This window comes from Hibiscus syriacus, unplaced genomic scaffold, assembly GCF_006381635.1.
Source record: "Hibiscus syriacus cultivar Baekdansim isolate YM2019G1 unplaced genomic scaffold, ASM638163v2 tig00110503_pilon, whole genome shotgun sequence".
NCBI classification, from domain to species: Eukaryota; Viridiplantae; Streptophyta; class Magnoliopsida; order Malvales; family Malvaceae; genus Hibiscus; species Hibiscus syriacus.
In genome coordinates, this window is record NW_024062764.1 from 3,654,215 (window position 1) to 3,674,419 (window position 20,205).

The window sequence follows — 20,205 nt, forward strand, 5'->3', positions numbered from 1 at the left end:
CATATTTAACATGCCCTGGCTTTTTGCATTCGTAGCAAATGATTGGGTCCTTCTCTTTCGGTTCATTTTTTAGGCCTTCATTTCGTTTGGATTTTCTTCCTCGATAAGGTCTCATCATTTTTCTGAACCGTTTGGCAAACAATGCCATTTCCTCGTCATCGTCATCGTTATTCGAATCACTCTCATCTTTTGTGGATTTGAGAGCAACTCCAATGTTTTTCTTCTTCCCCTTCTCCTTTGGTGTCTCGTCAATTTTGTCGAGGTCCACCTCATCTTCGAGCATCATTTCATGAGTTAGGAGTGACCCAATTAGCTCTTCAAGAGTTAAGGACGTTAAGTCCTTAGACTCGATGATTGCCGTCTTCTTTGATTGCCACGATTTTGGGAGGGAGTAGACTAACTTCCTCACAAGCTTTTCATTTGAAATGATCTCTCCATATGATTTGAGACCATTGACAATCATTGAAAATCTATCCGTCATAGTTTTGATATCTTCATTTGGTTTCATCCTGAAATTTTCATAGCTATGCGTTAGAATACTAATTTTAGATTTCTTTACCTCATCGGTACCTTCATGAGTGACTTGAAGTTTGTCCCATATTTCTTTGGCAGTTGTACACGATGAAACTCTTCCGTATTCATCTGGTCCAAGAGCACAAAAAATGATATGGATGGCTTTGGAGTTGAGCTGGAACATTCTTGTCTCTCCTTCACTCCACAATCTTGGATGAGTGAGAGGTTTGATGTATCATTCTTCTACAGCATTCCATGTTCCCATGTCACTTGCTTGAATGAAGTACATCATTCTATTCTTCCAATAAGCATAGTTAGCTCCATTGAAGAAAGGAGGCTTGTTGACGGGCATCGAATCGAGACCGGAGTCGAAGTTTGAAGCGGAGACCATTGATGACTTTGATAATTGATATAACTCTTCCCGAATAGACTCAAGAGGCGATTAAACCTTCAAATGAGTTAGGCTCTGATACCAATTGTTGAGTTAATCAATTGACGGATTTGGCCAAGAGGGGGGTGAATTGGCAATTAAAAATTTGGTGGAAGCTTTTGCAGAAAATTGAAAGTATTTGCACAACGATTTAGAGTGGTTCGACTTTCTCAATTAAAGTCTACGTCCACTACCTTAGCTATCCACACTAAGGATTTCCCAACAAATTCACTAATTTGTTCTTTCTTTTGAGGCCAAAGAGATAACCTTACAACACCCTCAAGAATATACCCCAATTCTTGAGAACACTCTTTCTCAAAGAGAAGATTACAAATTTGCAAACTTACAAGGAAAACCTCACAAGGTAAGATGTTTGCACAATTCTAAAACAAGAAAAGAACACTCAAAGATAATTATAAATGAGCACAAATGGTGTTCTTGAAAGCAAAATGAATATTGAAAGGAAAATTGGCTTGATTTGCACAAACTTGGTGTTTGATGCTTTCTCTCTTGTTTCTCTATGATTTCTTGTTGATCAAGGGCTTCAGAACTTGTTTAAATACACCGTGAATCACTTCTAAACGTTGGGGATAATTAAGGAAGATAATATAGCCGTTTAAGTGTGAAAACATTTAATAAAAATGCTTGGAGCGTGGGGGGAATCGGTTCCCCCTCATAGGGGATCGATTCCCTAAGTGTAAAATTCAAATATTTCGACCGTTGAACAGGGGGAATCGGTACCCCCTATTGGGGAATCGGTTCCCTCCGAGCATTCTGGAAATCTCGGAGCCAAACCATTCATGGGGGAATCGGTACCCCCTTGGGGGGAATCGGTTCCCTCTGAGCAATATGGAATTTTTGGCTTTGAAATTGTTCGAAATACTTTGAAAGATTATTTTGAAATTGTTTTAAGATTAAAACTTAATTTTACACTTAAGTAAGGATTAAAAATGATTTTTGAAATATTTAGAGTAATGTTTTGATATTCGAATAATTATATTGAATATACTTAGAAAATCATTTTGGAAAATCTTAAAATTCATTTAACTTAATTTGTTATATCGAAATATCAAAATGTTTTCAACAGATTCCACCACTGTAGGAGCCCAAGTTTGACCTCTATTTATGAGACTCTCAATTTCCTTACCTTTGTCCGACCAAACTTTAGCCAATCTAAAGTACGTCTCTTTCACCACACTCGCTATTGGGAGATGGCGTGTACCTTTTAGTACCGAATTAATGGCCTCAGTAAGGTTTTTGGTCATATGTCCATATCTCCGACCTTCATCGTATGCTTGCGACCATTTTTCCCGCGGTATTTTTAAAGCCCACTTCCAAACACGCTGATCATCGTAAAATACCTTCAAATTCTCCAATCTCTTGTCAAAATTTGGTCGACGTAGTTCGTATTATAATCCATAATATATTGTGTTAAACCGCAATTAAAAAAACCACGTAAAAAATGCACAAATATTGAAAATAAAACTTACCCATACTGACTATCTCGCTACGAATATGTGCGTTATGAAACTGGTCGATACTATTCTTGCCAATATGATGGATACAAAATGTCGGATATGCATACGGAGGTATCCAACGACTTCCTGGTCGTTCAATTGCCGCCAAAATACCCGTTCCTCTATCAGATATCAAGCAAACTCAATCTTCACGAACGACATATTGACGTAGATTGGTCAGAAAGAAATATCAAGCCTCTGTTGTCTCTCCCTCAACAATGGCAAATGCAATTGGGAAGATATTTCGCTCACCATCTTGAGCATCTGCCATCAAAAGTACATGCCTATATTGACCATACAGCCATGCACCATCTACTTGGATCATACGTTTGCAAAATGGAAATCCTTCAATACATGCCTTGAATGCCCAAAATAGTCTATGAAATATTTTCTTCCCTGGCAGAAGTTGACCTACTTCGTCATATGCAGGCATGGTTTGAGACTTCATTATGGTTCCTGGGATAAATCACTTCATTGCTTGTAACAATATGGTAGCTCATTGTACGATGTATCCCAATCTCCATACGTCAGCTTCATTGCCTTCATCTTCGCATTCCACACCTTGCCATATTTTACTTGATATCCAAATTGGCTTCGAATAGATGCAGCTAACACTGAACAAGATATCCTTGGATCCTTTTCAACCATCGCCTTCACGTATTCACATATTACATCGGAGTCCAATAATCGGTGGTCTTGTTCGATGGAGTTTCGTAAACATGTGTGTGGACCATTGTACCTCGTGATGACCCAAACATCGTGCCTTTGATTTTTCGACACTCTGATCTTCCACATGCACTCTGGGCCATATTTTACACACTTCGCGTATAAGGTTTTCTGGTTGGACTCTACAACATGGACATCAACATGGCATTTGATGCAGTACTCTTTAATCGCCAGCGTAGCTTCATTTTTTCCTCTGAATTGCACCCCAACTGAAAATTCACCAGAATTATCGAATGATTCAGTCATTTGGTACGGAGGTAAATGTGGCATGTCTGGGAATTCAGGTGCCCTCATCGCATCATAGTCTATCTCGTACATGTGAGGAGTAGCTACATACGGTGCCGGAACTTCATCAATTGCACCTCCACCAAAAATATTTTCGTCACCGCCCAAAACGGGTTCTTCGGTTTCTTCATCTTCGCTTGAATCATAATGAATTTCTCCCCATCGATTTTTAGCGTCAATATCAACAACCATTTCCGGTATGTTTCTCGTCTCATACTCTGCTGCTGCAGATGTCCCCCCGACTTCATTTACACTTTCCAATAGTGCCATAAAACTGTTCATGAACCTGTATGTCGGCTCCTCAAACTGACTATATAAAGCCATTTCAGATGGACTTTGAGCCATACCTCTTGATGACCCAGGAACATCACATATGTTACGCACATCAATAAATAACTCAATAACTGCTATATTGGTTGACTCATGTAATCCAACTATGGTTCCAATATCATCATCTTCTTCAAGCGGAACTGCAGCATATCTGACTGGGTTGGGGCATATCATAAACCTATACCTCAAAACATCAACTACAGCTCGAATTTTTCTTTCTATCTTATGCTTCATTTCTATAAATGTGATGTCTTTTTTGAACATCATATTTATTGGTTTTTCAGACTGAAAAACTACTCCGACCTCATTTTCCATAATCTATCTATTATAATGGACAATCGTGAAAAAGTTGTTGCTCATTTTCTCTACAAATAAAAAAATAAATTAATTTAGATTAAAATATTAGATAAGATAATTTCATAAAACATTAAATCATTAAATATAATATACTATAATATACTATTATATTAATGATTAAATAAAATTTGTTATTTAACTTGATTAATTGATTGATTACTAATATTGTTAATAATGATTTAATAATTATTATTAATCTAATGATTTGATATTTAATGATTTAATAATAATATGATTTAGTCATGATTACTAATAATTATTTATTATAAATATTTAATGATTTAGATTTGATACCAATCATTTAGTAATTATTACTAATAATCATGATTAGTTTGATAATATTTTTTATTTTTTAAAAATATCAAACAAATTTGTTAGGTAAAATATCGTGATAATGCGTTGGCCGGATTATTTCATTCAATTAATTTTTACTCCTTACTAATTTACACATACAATATAAATTAAACAAAATATTTTTTTAAAACAACACTAAATATTTTTAAACACAATATTTTTTAAACGGAAATTATCTCACACAAATTAGTTTATATAATCTAATATAAATTTACTAACTAACTAATTTACACATACACAACAACAAAAAATAATAAATTACTCACGTATTTATGCCTTCTTCTTTTCCTTCTTTGTTTCTTTCTTCGAATCAATCTGTACGTGGGCAAATGTTGTGGAATAATACCCTGTATGTGTAAACCGTTTAATTTATTTAAACAACAATAGCTCCCACAAATTAATTTTATATAATCTAATATATTATAATATAACTTAAACTAATAAACTATTTCTTTATTATAATATAAGTTTAGTTAAAATAACAAACTAATTAAGCAATAATTAATTTTTTTTATAATATAACTTCAACTTCAAAGAACAACCTAATATACGTTTAAAGACACTAACAAATTAATTAATATTTTTTTATATTTAATAACTTAAACTAATTAACTAATTAACTAATTTTTTATATAATATAATATATAACTTAAACTAACAAACTAATATAATATAACTTAAACTAGCAAACTAATAATTTATACTAACAAACTAATTAACTAGATTTTAGTTTTACCCTAAACCCTAAACTAACAAACTAATAATTTCATATAATAAACTAAATTAAACAATAAAAAATTACCTCACAAACTATGTTTGATCCTTTATCTTCTTTTCTTCTTCTTCCTTTTCTTTCTCTCCGCAAAGTTTATATGTGCTTATGCTTATGCTACTGGATCTACTTCTTCTTCTACCTTAAACCCCATATCCTTTATATAAAGCAAAAAAGCGTTGGACAGAGTCATTAAATTTGACTGTTGAAGAAAATAAGATTAACATTGAATCGTATAACTATTGAGCATTGAACGACTGCAATTGAACATCAATATTTGCTGCATTTAGCAGCTAAATTAACGCTGCAATAATGCAGCTATGGATGCAACGCATGCAGCTACGGATGCAGGAATCTCACAGCTATGGATGCAAATGCATTCCAGAGCTTGGTCGCCGGGACTCCATGGCGACCTACCATGTCGCCAACTCGCGACCTACACCCCACGTGCATGGGCCATGCATAGCAAAGAGAATCACGAGAATGATAAAGAACGTTGGACGCCGGCGTGCATGGCACGAGAATGATAAAGAACGTTGGACGCCGGGCGTGCATGGCGACCTATGCTGGTTCGTCTGAATGCGTGTTGCCACGTCGTAGGTCGCCCGGATGGCATGGCGACCTATGGCCATCACTGTAGAATTTACCCCATTCAAGCAATTAATCTGAACACTGCATTATCTCGTGAAATAAAAACTTCGAGAGCATTATTTTGTTGATTTCGCCATTTTTCACCCACTATTTTTAAGTCTTACCGAACCTAACCCTTCGGTCTTTTAAGTACAATTTCCTATAAACCTTCTTTAAATATTCATGGTCTTCTTCAAGTTTTTCCTTATCATTCTTGTACCACTCAACTTCTGCTTTGTAAGCATCTCTGTCTAATCCCAGATGGAATATCACATTCTTCATTTTTCCATTTTCCTTTACCCATTCGGTTCTCTCAGCCTCAAATTCTATCCTAAGAATCTTGGCTTCAAAAGGCATATCCTTTATCACTTCTTCCATCGTGACATTATTTTCATCAGGTTGTGAAAGATTCGTATTCTTTCTTTGAAGCCTTCAATTCTTATAATCAAGGGTTACCGTAACTTTTGATGCCATCAGTAAGCTTCGGAAAGTCTTACTCCATTGTTCACCTTCCCATTTCTTATTGATTTGTTCTAAGGCCCATTTTTCACCCATCCCCGTAACAACTACTATCTTTTTTGAAGGATTGAGGTTTTGAAGGTTGGCTATAAATCCAATCCACCTGATTCCTTTTGAAGTTAAACAAAACAATGTCCTCCTCAATGGTCAGGGTCATATCATACTTGTTAAAGTGTAGGTTGAGTTCCGAAATTGAGTCAAAGCTTGGAACAAAGGTTCCTCTACAGTAACAAAGAGCAAATCTGTGATGCGAACCGTACATGCCCCGGAATGCTTGCTTCTTACTGCTTTTCAAACTAATCCAGATTTTCTTCAGATCCTCGATCTTGTTTTGTTGGACATCGATGTGAGTGTATCTAGTCAGCCCTGATATGTAGTCCTCTGGTAAAGTATCTCCTCATTCTTTTCTAGCAGTCTCAGACCATACTCGAATTTTAGTATACGAGCTATTTTGGTTCTAGTACATTTGCTCCATGTATCAAATTTTTTTCCAAAAAGATAATCAATTCGCAGATCAATGCCTTCTTTTATGATAATATGATGATATGCCATGACAAACAAAAGTAAACAAAAAGAACAAAAAAAGAAACACAAGTTACTCAGGATAATAAGATAAAGATAAAATAAATACTACCTACCATATCATGGTACCTAGCCAATCATATTTTTATTAAAGCAACAATCTTACCCATACATGCTTTCTACCTACATGCTTGAATTGTGTAATCACAATCTACCCACATGGTGTCTAGATTTCATGCTTTTATTTCTAAAATAAATTTATTTTATGAATTAAAAGGCAAAGGTTAGGAGACATTCTTCCTTTGTGTACTTATTAGGGTGAATACGGTCAGATCGAGTTTCAGCATGATTTCTGACGGATAATGGTTTACTATATGCAAAGTTCAGGTTCAAAGGTAATAGAGGTACTCGAATTGTCCTTGTTATTGGTGCCCTCTTGGGCTGTCAAACCCTCAATCCTCATTCATTATAGACTTAAGAATATCGAGTTCAATACAAAGAAGCACATTCCTTATGTCTACACAGAGGGCTACTCATGAAGATCATAAGGGCATGTACTCCAAGAGTGATTCACTATCATGTGCCGAGGGTTACTCATAAAGGCACTAGTAACTCACTCCCACTTAGTGGGACATAGCTTGTGTATAGAACTTATGACATGCAAATGCATGTGATGTGTGTGAGGAAGAAATCACAAACCTTTTACCAAAAAAACAAAAAAAAACATGACTGATTTATTTCAAAAAAGTTAACTTATCTAAAAATAATGAAATCCAATCATTAGTGCAACTATTTACAATAAATCAATAAAATATGATGCATGATTATGAGAATTGAAATAAAAAAGGATCATAACTCAAGTAACGGTTCAAATTTGTAAAATTTCATCAACTCGAATTACATATAATCGAACAGGGTCTGACTCTCTAGTTCCCCAACGGAGTCACTGATCTTTCATAACCATTTTTTATAAGTTATTAAATTTTAAAACAAATTTGAAAATAATTATGACTTTATTTTGGAAATTTTGGATTTCGGTTTAATTTGAAATTTGGAGTCGCCATCGACCTTTGAGTTATGTAGGTCGAATATCTAAAAAATATATTTTAAAACAATTTTAAGAAAATTGTTTTTATGATATAAATTGGTCTATGTTTACCAAAGATTAATTTTAAAGTTTTCGAGAGTCTATTGTGCGTGGGGAAGGGTAAGCACCCCCACAACGTCCAAAATTGGTACCTCTCGATTCTATGTTGTCTAAGTAGTGGAATTTTACAAATTTGAATTCAAAATTTAAATTACGATTCTTTTATTTCGATGAGTTAATTTATTTTTTTTTCTTTTTTTTTATATTTGACTCAATAAAAAAATAAATTAATTCACTCGATCTTATTTTAAAAGGATGTTCCCTTACTACGTGAATTAACAAAAATTGAAATCCAATTATGTTGGACGTAATTTCGTTAACTCAATATGCAAGACAACATTGCCTTTAATTCTTTTGGAAAACGAGAAAACAAATGCATGATTTATGAATGCAAAAATAATAAATGATATGTATATGATGTATGAAATATGAAATATCAATCAAATAAATAATAAATAATACAATATGACACAAAAATATTTATAATTATTAATTTAGAAATTGACAGTATGTCTTTCACTCCTGTGTCTTAAAGAAAAAAGCACTCAGGTATTTAGAAGTTTTCTAACCGATCGCTCTTCGTTCAAGATGTTATCATAAAATAAAATATAATTCTCCTATTAAAATATTTTTTATATATGTACAAAGATACATAGAAAAGTAACATTGTTTAAAATAAAAATATTTTTGTGTCTAAAAGATTATAGAATAGAAATAATAAATAACCAATAATAAAATATAAATAAAATAAAAAATGAATATTTATATTAAAAGTCATCTTTTACGAAATATTCAATATATATTATATTATAAATATATGTTGAAAACATTTTGATGTTTCGATATAACAAATAGAGTATAAATGATATTAAGATTTTATATCTGATTTCAAATATTCGAATTAAATTATTCGAATATCAAAAATATTACTCCAAGTTTTCAAATGTCAATTTCAAACCTTAAGTGTAAAATTGTGTATGGGTCTTAAAATATTTTTGAAACAATTTTTACAAAGTATTTCGAACCTTAATCGGGCCAAAAATGATTTTTGCAAAGGGAGCTACCGATACACTCTTGGATGTATCGATACACCCCCAACATCGAATGCATTTTGTGTATCGATACACTGGCTGATGTACCGATACACCCCTGGATCCGAGAAACATCGAATGTAATTAGTGTACCGATACACCTGGGATGTATCGATACACTAGGTCAACCAACGGTCGGAGTATTTGAATTTTACACAGAGTGTACCGATACACCCAAGCTCCCAACAGAATTTTTAAATGATAATTACACCATAACGACTCTATTGACTTCACCAATGATCCCCAAAGTTCAGAAGTGATCCAAGGTATATTTAAACAAGTTGAGGAGCCATTGATCAAAGACAAGAAACAAGAATTGAGAGAGAATCAAAGAGAAAGCCTTGAACTTATCGTTTGAGCATTTTCAAGCCTATTTTCATTCAATATTCATTTTGCTTTCAAGAACACCATTTGCGCTCAATTGTATTCATTCTTGAGTGTTCTTTCTTTGTTCTAGAATTGTGCAAATATCTTGCCTTGTGAGGTTTTCTGTAAGTTTGCGAAATTTGTAATTTTCTCTTTGGGAGAGAGTGTTCTCAAGAATTTGGGGTATAATTCTTGAGGGATTTGTAAGGTTACTCTTTGTCCTCAAAAGAAAGACAAATTAGTGAATTTGTGGGAAATCCTTATTGTGGATAGTTAAGGTAGTGGACGTAGACATGGTTGAGAATTTGAACCACTCTAAATCGCTGTGCAATCTTTTTCAATTTTCTGCAAAAGCTTCCATCAAAATTTTTATTGCCAATTCACCCCCTCTTGGCCGATTCGTTGATCGATTAACTCAATAATATATTTAAATATTTAAAAGTGTTATTTTTTATAAGAATATAGACAAAAGGAAACTACCATATATATATATTACTAATTTAAACTATAACATATATTTGATATGGTATCTGCATATATATATATATGTACTAAATATATAAAAACAGAGTTGGACATATTTACATATATAAAATTATATATTATATAAACATATGTGTATATATATAAAAGGATGAATTAAAATAAAATGATAAAAAAATGTAAGGACTAATTAAAAAATAAAAACCAAATTCAGGGACTAACATGAAATAAACCCATAAATTCTCGTAAATGTGTTATGAACTAGACAGGGATGAAAACATAATAAAAGAAAATAAAAGGCATGAAGCATAAAAATTATATTTCGATTGATGACTAAACTGAGAACATTACAAATAGAGGGAACTGAATCATGAGTAAATCCAAACTTTTAGTGACTAAAATGAAGCATGAAAAAATTAAAAGGATGGAAAACATAATAAACTCATATGTATTAATGACCAAATTGCAAGGATTATAAAGCTTGAAGGACCTGGGATGTTGTTAACCTACGCGGGTTTGGCATGGTTGCCCTAACCTTCAAAACTACGTCGTTTTGGGTACCATATATAAGTGAAAATCAAGACTAAAATTTAGCCTAACTCTTCATTTTCTCTCTTATCTCAAAAACATATTTGAGAGAAATCTCTCAAAGCTTTTCTTCCTGATCTTTCGCCAGTGAAGATAAAACGACCGATCTTCACTCAATGGCATTGACAACCACCGTTGACCACTGTCGACGATGGCCAGAAAATTTAAAATTACTCAAATCACTCTCCCCACTTTCCCAAATCCAAATCCGAGATCACCCTTACCTAAATCTCAATCAAAACACTTACTGTTATAGCAGGAGAAGAGGAGGAAGAACGTGGTGTTAGAATCGAAGGCGGAGAGAAAGAACGGAGGAATGAAGAAGATTTGGGATTAGAAGAATGAGGGTTAGGGATTGAGGAAAATAATTTGGGGATTGAAAGTAGGGAAGGAATTGAAGCACGAGGGAGCAATACCTTGGACTTAGCTGATGTGTTGGAGAAGACCAAGGGAACAGTAGAGAAGTGTGAGAGGCCCAATCTGAACGGCCCAATACCTGCAAATGATATAGAAGGATAGGAATCAGTTTGTTATTATTCTGTTATGACAGCTGCCCATGTTTGAGTCTCAATTCCAGCTTGTAACTAAATAATACCTGATGTGTAATCACATTTTCCTTATGCAATGAATGAATGACTATTTTCTTCTGTACATTCTCTCCTTCTTTTCTCGTATCTTTCTCTATTTATCTCATTCCATAAAAAATTGGTATCAGAGCCAGGTTACATGGTGTTTCTGCATAATGTAACCATCAAACCAAACTTCTACCTTGCCTGATAAATACATTGTAGCTAGTTCCACTCTCTGCTCAACAGGAACCCCACAAATAGAAAAGTATTTCAGGCATTTCTGAACCCACCCTCTCGGATTAACCCCTTCAAAGAAAGGAAGTTTTATTTTAGGTCTATTCCACATAATCCCAGAACTAAATGAACCCCCTGGCCCCCTTTTTTCAGCTTCTAGTCCCAATATAATAGGTCTAGAGTCACTGTTTTCACCCATTTGATTCTCAGACCTAGAATTGTTCTTAATGGCTAAACAAACATATGGTTTAGTCTTTAATAAACCAGGTTCATCCGTTTTATAAGTAAACCTAGATTTGTCATTCACCACAGTCACCATAACAGGAGTCTTCTCCTTAGTTTTAAAAGTATCAGGAGATTGTACATGTTCCCCCACTGATTGCTCTTGGCCCCCAGTTCTGCCTGTCAGTATCTTTAATATATCTTCCACATAGTTATGATTTGTGGTCATCCTGGCCTCCAGTGCAGTAATCCTGTTCTCCTAAGTCTCCCACCATTTAGGTGGATTAGTCTCATTCTGACCTTGTTTCACCAAAGTAGCAAGGTCTTCAATCTGTTTGAAGCTGATCTCTGTCATAGATTCAGTGATAGAACTTTTTCTGATATTGTTGAGGAGTTCACTAAATTGACTCAGAAGGGGTATGTGGAAGAGTATCAAGAGAAGTTTGAGGAGTTGCAACCTCATATGCTGTTGCAGAATCCTACTTTGACAGAGGAATTTTTTGTGTCACTTTTTATTAGTGGACTTAGAGAGGATATCAAGCATAAGGTCAAGGCTTTAGATCCTAAAAATTTATCTGAAGCATCTAAACAGGCCAAGTTGTATGAACTGTCTGTGGAGTTTCAGAACAGAAGAGTGAGGTCTTCTTTTAAAACCCCACCCTACCCAAATCCCTTATATACATCTAAAACAAATACACTGATAGTCCCTACCAAACCTACTTCAGTACCAAATCAAAAGCAAAGTCTTATGGATTACAGAAGAATAAATAATCTCTGTTTTAGATGTGGTGAAAAGTATTTTCCAGGTCATCAGTGTAAAACCAGGCAATTGAATATGATTACTGAGGAGATGGAAACTTCTACATTGGAAAATGATCATACTGCTACAGAACACTTTCAGCAACAAGAGGAGGAAAATTTGGAGATTTTTATGAATGCTATTACGGGCTGCATTGGCCATAATACATTGAGAATACAAGGTACTATTCAAGGTAAACCATTGAATATCCTAATTGATAATGGTAGCACGCATAGTTTCTTGACTCATAAATGGGTTGATATTGGCATACAAATTAAAACTCCTTATCCCTTGGCTATCACTGTGGCTAATGGTCAACAGTTATTTAGTTCTGCCCATTGCAACAAAGTTGAATGGCAAATGCAGGGACATACTTTTTTACATGATTTTAGGTTGCTCAAATTGGGAGGAAGTGACATGGTCTTGGGAGTTGATTGGATGAAGTTATTCAGTCCAATATTAATGGACTTCAATAATATGACTCTAAGCTTTGACCATCAAGGAGAGCAAATTTGTATTCAGGGACAACAACCCTCATCTGAACTACAACAAATATCAGGAGCTACCTTACTTAAAATGTCTGCATGGGATTCAGATATTTTGGGTCATGTGGTATTATTAACTATGGCAGGAAATTCTACTTCTATTCCTATTGAACTATAGCATGTATTGGAGCGGTATAGCATAGTTTTTTCTGAACCTAAAGGCCTACCTCCTCAGAGATCTCATGATCATGCTATTTTACTGAAATCTAATTCTACAACTGTTAATTTAAGGCCTTACAGGTTTCCTCATAATCAGAAGGTAGAGGTAGAAAAACATATTGCTAGTATGCTTTCTTCTTCCGTTATTCAGCCTAGCAAAAGTCCATTTGCATCACCTTACCTTCTTATTAAAAAGAATGATGGCACTTGGAGATTTTGTGTGGATTATAGGCAATTAAATACTATGACAATCAAGGACAAATTTCCTATTCCTATTGTGGAGGATTTATTGGATGAGTTGCATGGGGTAGTATATTTTTCTAAGATTGATTTGAGGTCTGGATATTGGCAAATTAGAATCAGACCAGAGGATATTTATAAAATAGCTTTCAGAACACATCAAGGGCATTATGAGTTTAAGGTAATGCCTTTTGGCCTTACTAATGCACCTGCTACATTTCAGGCTCTTATGAATGAGTTATTTTATTCTTTCCTAAGGAAATTTGTTTTAGTTTTCTTTGATGATATATTAGTGTACAGCAACAGTATGCAGGAGCATGTTCAACATTTACAAATGGTGTTAGAAGTTTTTCAAGTTAATCAATTATTTGCAAAACTGTCCAAATGCTTTTTTGGACAGACTAAGGTGGAATATCTTAGTCATATTATTTCTGCTGCAGGGGTGTCTACTGATCCTAGCAAGATTGAAGTGATGCAATCTTGGCCTAGGCCTAAAACCCTTAAATCTCTCAGAGGGTTTCTTGGTCTAACAGGTTATTATAGGAGATTTATCAAAGATTATGGCATTATTAGCAGGCCATTGACAAAGATGCTAAAGAAGAATGGATTTCAGTGGAATTCTGTTGCTTATGTTGCTTTTGAAGATCTTAAAAAGGCTATGTGTACTGCTCCAGTCCTAGCCCTGCCAGATTTTTCTAAGACATTTTATTTGGAAACAGATGCTAGTTCTGGAGGTGTGGGGGCTGTTTTGTCCCAAGAGGGAAGGCTTATTGCATATTTGAGTAAAGCTCTAAGCCCTAGAGATTCATTATTATCTATTTATGAAAGAGAATATCTTGCTATTCTATTAGCTGTTGCTAAATAGAGACATTATTTGGAGAGTAGCCCATTTGTTATTAAAACTGATCATGAGCCCTTAAAATTTTTGTTAGAGCAGAAGTTGACCACTATCATTCAAAAGAAAGGGTTGACAAAGTTGTTGGGATTAGATTATACTATTCAGTACAGGAGAGGGAAGTCAAATATAGTTGCTGATGCTTTATCTAGAAGATGGGAGGATCAAGGCCAATGTTTGACTATGGGGGTGACAGTTTTGATTCCTAGTTGGGTTCAAGAGATTGAGGACAGTTATAAGGAGGATTCTTTAGCTCAAAATTGGATATCAATTTTGACTATTAATCCTGCTGCTGATAATAAGTGGAAGTATACTAAGGTTGTCCTTAGATATGAAGGAAGAGTTTATGTGGGAGCTACTGGAAGTCTTAGATTACAGATTATACAGAATATGCATGATTCTCCTCAAGGAGGACATTCAGGTGCACAGGCTACATATTATAGGATTAGGTCAAATTTTTATTGGCCAAATCTTAAATCAATGGTTGCTACTTATGTACGATGTTGTGACATTTGCCAGCAGACTAAAGTAGAACATATTGCTAAGCCTGGTTTGCTACAACCCTTACCTGTTCCTACTCAAGCTTGGGAAATCATCACTATGGATTTCATTGAGGGTTTACCTACTTCACTAAAGAAAAATTGTATTTTAGTGATTGTGGATAAATTCACAAAGTACAGTCATTTTCTATCTTTATCTCATCCTTACACTGCAGCAGAGGTAGCTAAACTCTACCTAGACAATATTTATAAACTACATGGCCAGCCTAAAATGGCCATTTCTGACAGAGATAAGACATTTACTAGTTTGTTTTGGAGGGAATTGATGAAACAATTGGGTACTAAAGCAGTTTTCAGCACTGCTTACCATCCAGAAATATATGGCCAGACAGAAAGGGTTAATCAGTGTTTGGAGCAATATTTAAGAGGCATTTGTTTATATCAACCTAGAAAATGGGCTAAATGGCTACCTCAGGCAGAGTGGTGGTATAACACCACTCATCATACTGCTTTAAAGATGACTCCATTTCAAGCATTATATGGATACAAACCACCTATTATGGTTTGGCCTACATACTACTGTACAAACAATCAATGAAATTATGAATAGCAGTGAACATCTAAGATAGCTTGTTAAACAGCAGTTAGAGTTAGCCAGTAATAGGATGAAGCAACAAGCAGATAAGAATAGATCATAAAGGAATTTTAATGTTGGAGATTTGGTTTACCTGCGATTACAGCCCTATCGGCAGACTTCCCTTACCCTGCGCAGAAATCTCAAGTTAGCAGCAAAATACTATGGACTATATAAAATAATTGAAAAGATAGGTGCAGTGGCTTATAAATTGCACTTACCAGAGTCATCGAGACTTCACCCAGTATTCCATGTGAGTCTCTTGAAGAAGTTCATCGAGGATTCCTCCAAAGCTGTCACAGATCCTCCTGCAATAGAAGATGACGGTCAGTTACGAATCAAGCCATTGAAGGTGGTGGGAAGACGTATCGTGAATAGAAATGGTAAACCCATAACTCAGCTATTGATTCGATGGGAGAACTTGGATGAAGCGAATGATACTTGGGAAGACTATTCCGTTTTGCAAGGACAATTTTCTATGTTTGATCCTTGGGGACAAGGATCGTCTCAAGCCGGGGGTATTGTTATAGCAGGAGAAGATGAGGAAGAACGTGGTGTTAGAATCGAAGGCGGAGAGGAAGAACGAAGGAATGAAGAAGATTTGGGATTAGAAGAACGAGGGTTAGGGATTGAGGAAAATAATTTGGGGATTGAAAGTAGGGAAGGAATTGAAGCACGAGGGAGCAATACCTTGGACTTAGCTGATGTGTTGGAGAAGACCAAGGGAACAGTAGAGAAGTGTGAGAGGCCCAATCTGAACGGCCCAATACCTGCAAATGATATAGAAGGATAGGAATCAGTTTGTTATTATTCTGTTATGACAACTGTCCATTTTTTAGTCTCAATTCCAGCTTGTAACTAAATAATACATGTTCTGTAATCACATTTTCCTTATGCAATGAATGAATGACTATTTTCTTCTCTACATTCTCTCCTTCTTTTCTCGTATCTTTCTCTATTTCTCTCATTCCATAACACTTACATCTAGGATTATACCTTTTGAAATCTCTGAAATTCGGCGTGCTCTCGGCTCTCCGAAAAGCAAAGAATGAGATAAGTCTTTTTCTACTCACTTATCTTTTTTTCTTTTTTGATTTGGTTGTTTGGTTCTCTTTCTTATTTTTTCCGGTTTGATTCATTCTTCTTTATTTTTTCGTTCAGCCCCCTTTTCGAAAATGGCCTCCTCTTTAAATCTTGTGTTGCATGTCCTCTATATCACTTGTGGAGTGTCTTGTAGTACCGAGAGCCTATGTCGTAGGACATGATTATCCTATTTTCAACACTTGATAGTCTTTGATTTTTCTTGGGATTTTCCTTGTTTTATCTAAATGGAATTGTATAAATATTTTTTTTGACTGATTTTGGCTTTTTGTTTGATTGACATGTTGATGGTTGGCTGAAATGGTGGAGTCAGAGTGGTTTGGCCTAGGCGACGGCGGTGACAGGTGCATACAGTAGCATTGGTGGTGTATTAGGTTTAGGGTTCCAAAAGCCCTAATTCTCTTCTCATCTAGGTTGTTGGATCAAGCACATACCCAATGGTTAGGAGAAAGTTGCGATTGGGGAGAAGATATGGAAACCCTAATTATTGTTAGGTTATCATACAAACCATCTTCTTGGGATTCAATTTTGGCATGTTGGGTCACTTGGTCTGTTTTGTAATTCAAGACTGAATCTTGTAATAATGGGCCTCGTTTGTAACCTAAAAATGAATAAAAGATCAATATAAAATTGGTTATTAATATATATTTTATTTTATATTATATTATATTAACTTTAACCTAGAATGTTCAAACTTGATTAAAACCCAAACACAAATGTTGATAACATACAATTAACACAAATGGCAAACCTTAAAATAATTACCAAATATAAAGAAATCAAAAAATATACTAGAAATAAAGTAAAATGGAAAAGGAATGATAAAATAAAAATGAAAAGGGAAATTTGGTCTTGGACAAAATATAATGTCTACAAAGGGTTCATATATGGCCTAATGGATAAGGCGCTTGCCTCCGAAGTAAGAGATTGTGGCCTGAGTCCCATTCTGAACAGATTTTAAATTAAAATTTTAAAATTTTAAAATTGATGGTGTCTTAAAAAGTAATATCAAAAAAATTAAGAGGGGAAAGGACTTAATTTCAAAAGATAATTAGACCGTGGGGGGCATGTCCGTCCTGCCTGTTGCAAAAGATGGTAAAATCATAGTGAAGCCACCTGGAGAGGTAAGAGTGAGTAATGAAACATCGATGTTATAAGACAACTTTTGGGGCAAATACCCAAAATTTAGTTTATTTTAGAAAGTTGTTGGGTAAAGTATAATTAATTTAAAAATAATTTTAGGTAAATTTTTTAGGTAAATTATATCACGTTACTTTATTATTAATAAGTTAATAATTGAGTCGTCATATTTCAAAAAGTTATATTCGAATCACCTAAGTTATTAATGGTTGTAGCCATCATGTCATTGTGATCTAAAATCTCAAACGAATGTTAAAATTTTTATTTACAATTAGATCACTCAATATTGAGTAAGTTTACATATTGGGCACTCAACTTTTGGTTATAAGCAAACTTTTTTGTGCTTTTCTTTTCTAATTTCTTACATGGTGTAATATCTACTCCTTATTGTCTTAGGGTTAATTTTGGACAAAAATTCTTCGATATGTTTTTATTTTATGAATCTATAAATAAAATTGAGGACATTCTTAACTATTAATTTTAAAGTTGCAAAGACACTTTAAACATTTGATTGCATCATTACAAAAAGATTTACTCAAAGTTGAGTGATCAAAAGATGAATTTTTAACATCTATTTAAGATTTAACGCCACAATAACCTAATCGTTGCAATCGATAAACAAATTAAATGACTTAATTATAAATTTTAAAATAAAATGACCCGATTGTAAAAACAATAATAATAGAGTGACCATTATCCAATAATAATAATAATAATAATAATAATAATAATAATAATAATAATAATAATAATAATAATAATAATAATAAAAGCAAGTTACGATATTCAATAATTAATTTAGTGATCAATGATACTAATATTATTTTGAAAATAGGCTTAAGTATACAAAGAGTGTACAACCTATGTTTGTTTTTCCAGTTTAGTGCCTAACGTTTAGTTTGTTTCAGTTTGGTGCATAATGTTTCATTTCGTTACTTAAAATGGGTCAAGCCGTGACGGACCGTTAAATTTGACTGTTAACCCATTAAAAATGTCACCTGGCATATTTTTTAATATTAAAAATGATTTCTGAAAATAAGAAATTATTTCGTTACATTTTAGTGTCTAACATTTCTTTTGTTCTAGTTTGATGTCTAACATTTCTTTCCCTCTCCTCCCTTCTCCACCCTTTTTTTGAAATTGAATTCAAGAATACTAAATCAATCTTGCACATACATATATATATCCACCCATGCTATCTCTAGAATCAGCAGAAATCATGACACCTTCCTTGAAGATGAAGGCAAGTGTGGTGGTTCATTTAACATGTTCTGCCATTTGAATAGCTTCATTTTGAAACCCATCAAACCGCAACACAAAATCCAACCAACCATCAAAATAAGCTGCGAATCTTCCTCTTTTCATTCATAAAAATGTCATTAATTAGCACAACATATTAACTCACATCAGTAGTAATCAGGAGTTCAAACAACGGAGCAGTCGAAAACCTATTGAAAAACTCAATAGGAGAACTCCAGACCGCCGCTGATTCTAGACCAGTGGTAGAGAAGGGGAAGAGAAGGAAAGAAATGTTAAGCATCAAATTGAAACGAAATAAATGTTAGGCATTAAATTGGAACAAAATAATTTCTTATTTTCAGAAATCATTTTTTAATATTAAAAAAATGATAGGTGGCATTTTTAATGGGTTAACGACCAAACTTAACGGTCTGTAACGGCTTGATCAATTTTGAGTAACGAAATGAAACGTTAGACACCAAACTGAAACAAAATAAATGTTAGGCACTAAACTGGAAAAACAAGCATAGATTAGACACCTTTTGTATACTTAAGCCTTGAAAATATAATTTCTATTGCACGAACTAAGTGACATCCGAGGTAAATGAATTGGTGTTATTCTTGAGGACTTGGGTTCGAGCACCATAGATGTCATGGGTGTGAGACTTCAATGTTAAAAGGTTGAGAGTTATCTGTGAATAGATACAAGATTTATTTATAAAATAAGTGTTCAAAATATATCACTTTTTCTAAATTGGTGTCTAATTTTTTTGAATCATTCAGGTTTTATTATTTCAAACGTTATCACTTTAGGTGCCCAGACTATAATTGTCCTTAAAATTTCTCCATTAAATGACACATGTCACGTTTTTGTAATTTTTATTTTTTTTAAAAATAATAAAAATATTATTATATTTATAAAACCCCTAGTTTCTCTTAAACTATAAAAAATCACAAATCCATAAAAATCCTAAATCGCAACACTAACCCACTGACATCGTCTTTGTCGACCACAACCATCATTGTCATAATTTGTTACATAGGGTTCATCAAGGTACAAACGTCGATTGGTTACTATTTTATAGGGTTATCGATCGTCGAATGGGGATTAGATCAAGTGGAGCTTTGTTGAAGGTAGAGGGTGGCGATCGATATGAGTTTAAGGTTTGAAATGAAAATTTTCAAAGTTTTGGAGTGTTTTTAAATATTTCAAAAAAAAATTATACAATTTTATTTTTTAATTTTAAATAATTTTTTTAAATTATCAGGACATGATCCATATTCTTTAACGACATAGT

At 34.0% G+C, this 20,205-nt stretch overlaps 1 protein-coding gene across 1 annotated transcript; it reads left to right on the forward strand.

The window, feature by feature from the left end:
• The first annotated feature begins 11,869 nt into the window (after positions 1-11,869).
• On the forward strand, positions 11,870-16,220 carry LOC120129711. The gene is made up of 5 exons (XM_039147151.1): positions 11,870-13,066; positions 13,118-13,258; positions 13,799-14,180; positions 14,331-15,355; positions 15,534-16,220. Exons 1-5 carry the CDS (start codon positions 11,870-11,872, stop codon positions 16,218-16,220), a joined length of 3,432 nt encoding a protein of 1,143 aa, XP_039003082.1.
• Positions 16,221-20,205: the final 3,985 nt, after the last annotated feature.

What these genes read in the sequence shown, in the direction of transcription:
- LOC120129711 (XM_039147151.1), top strand. Translation starts at nt 11,870, where the DNA reads ATGATTTGTGGTCATCCTGGCCTCCAGTGCAGTAATCCTGTTCTCCTA. An exon ending in AAGGCTTATTGCATATTTGA is followed by an intron (nt 14,181 to 14,330) that starts GTAAAGCTCTAA and finishes AATTTTTGTTAG; the next exon opens with AGCAGAAGTTGACCACTATC. An exon ending in GATACAAACCACCTATTATG is followed by an intron (nt 15,356 to 15,533) that starts GTTTGGCCTACA and finishes CTGCGATTACAG; the next exon opens with CCCTATCGGCAGACTTCCCT.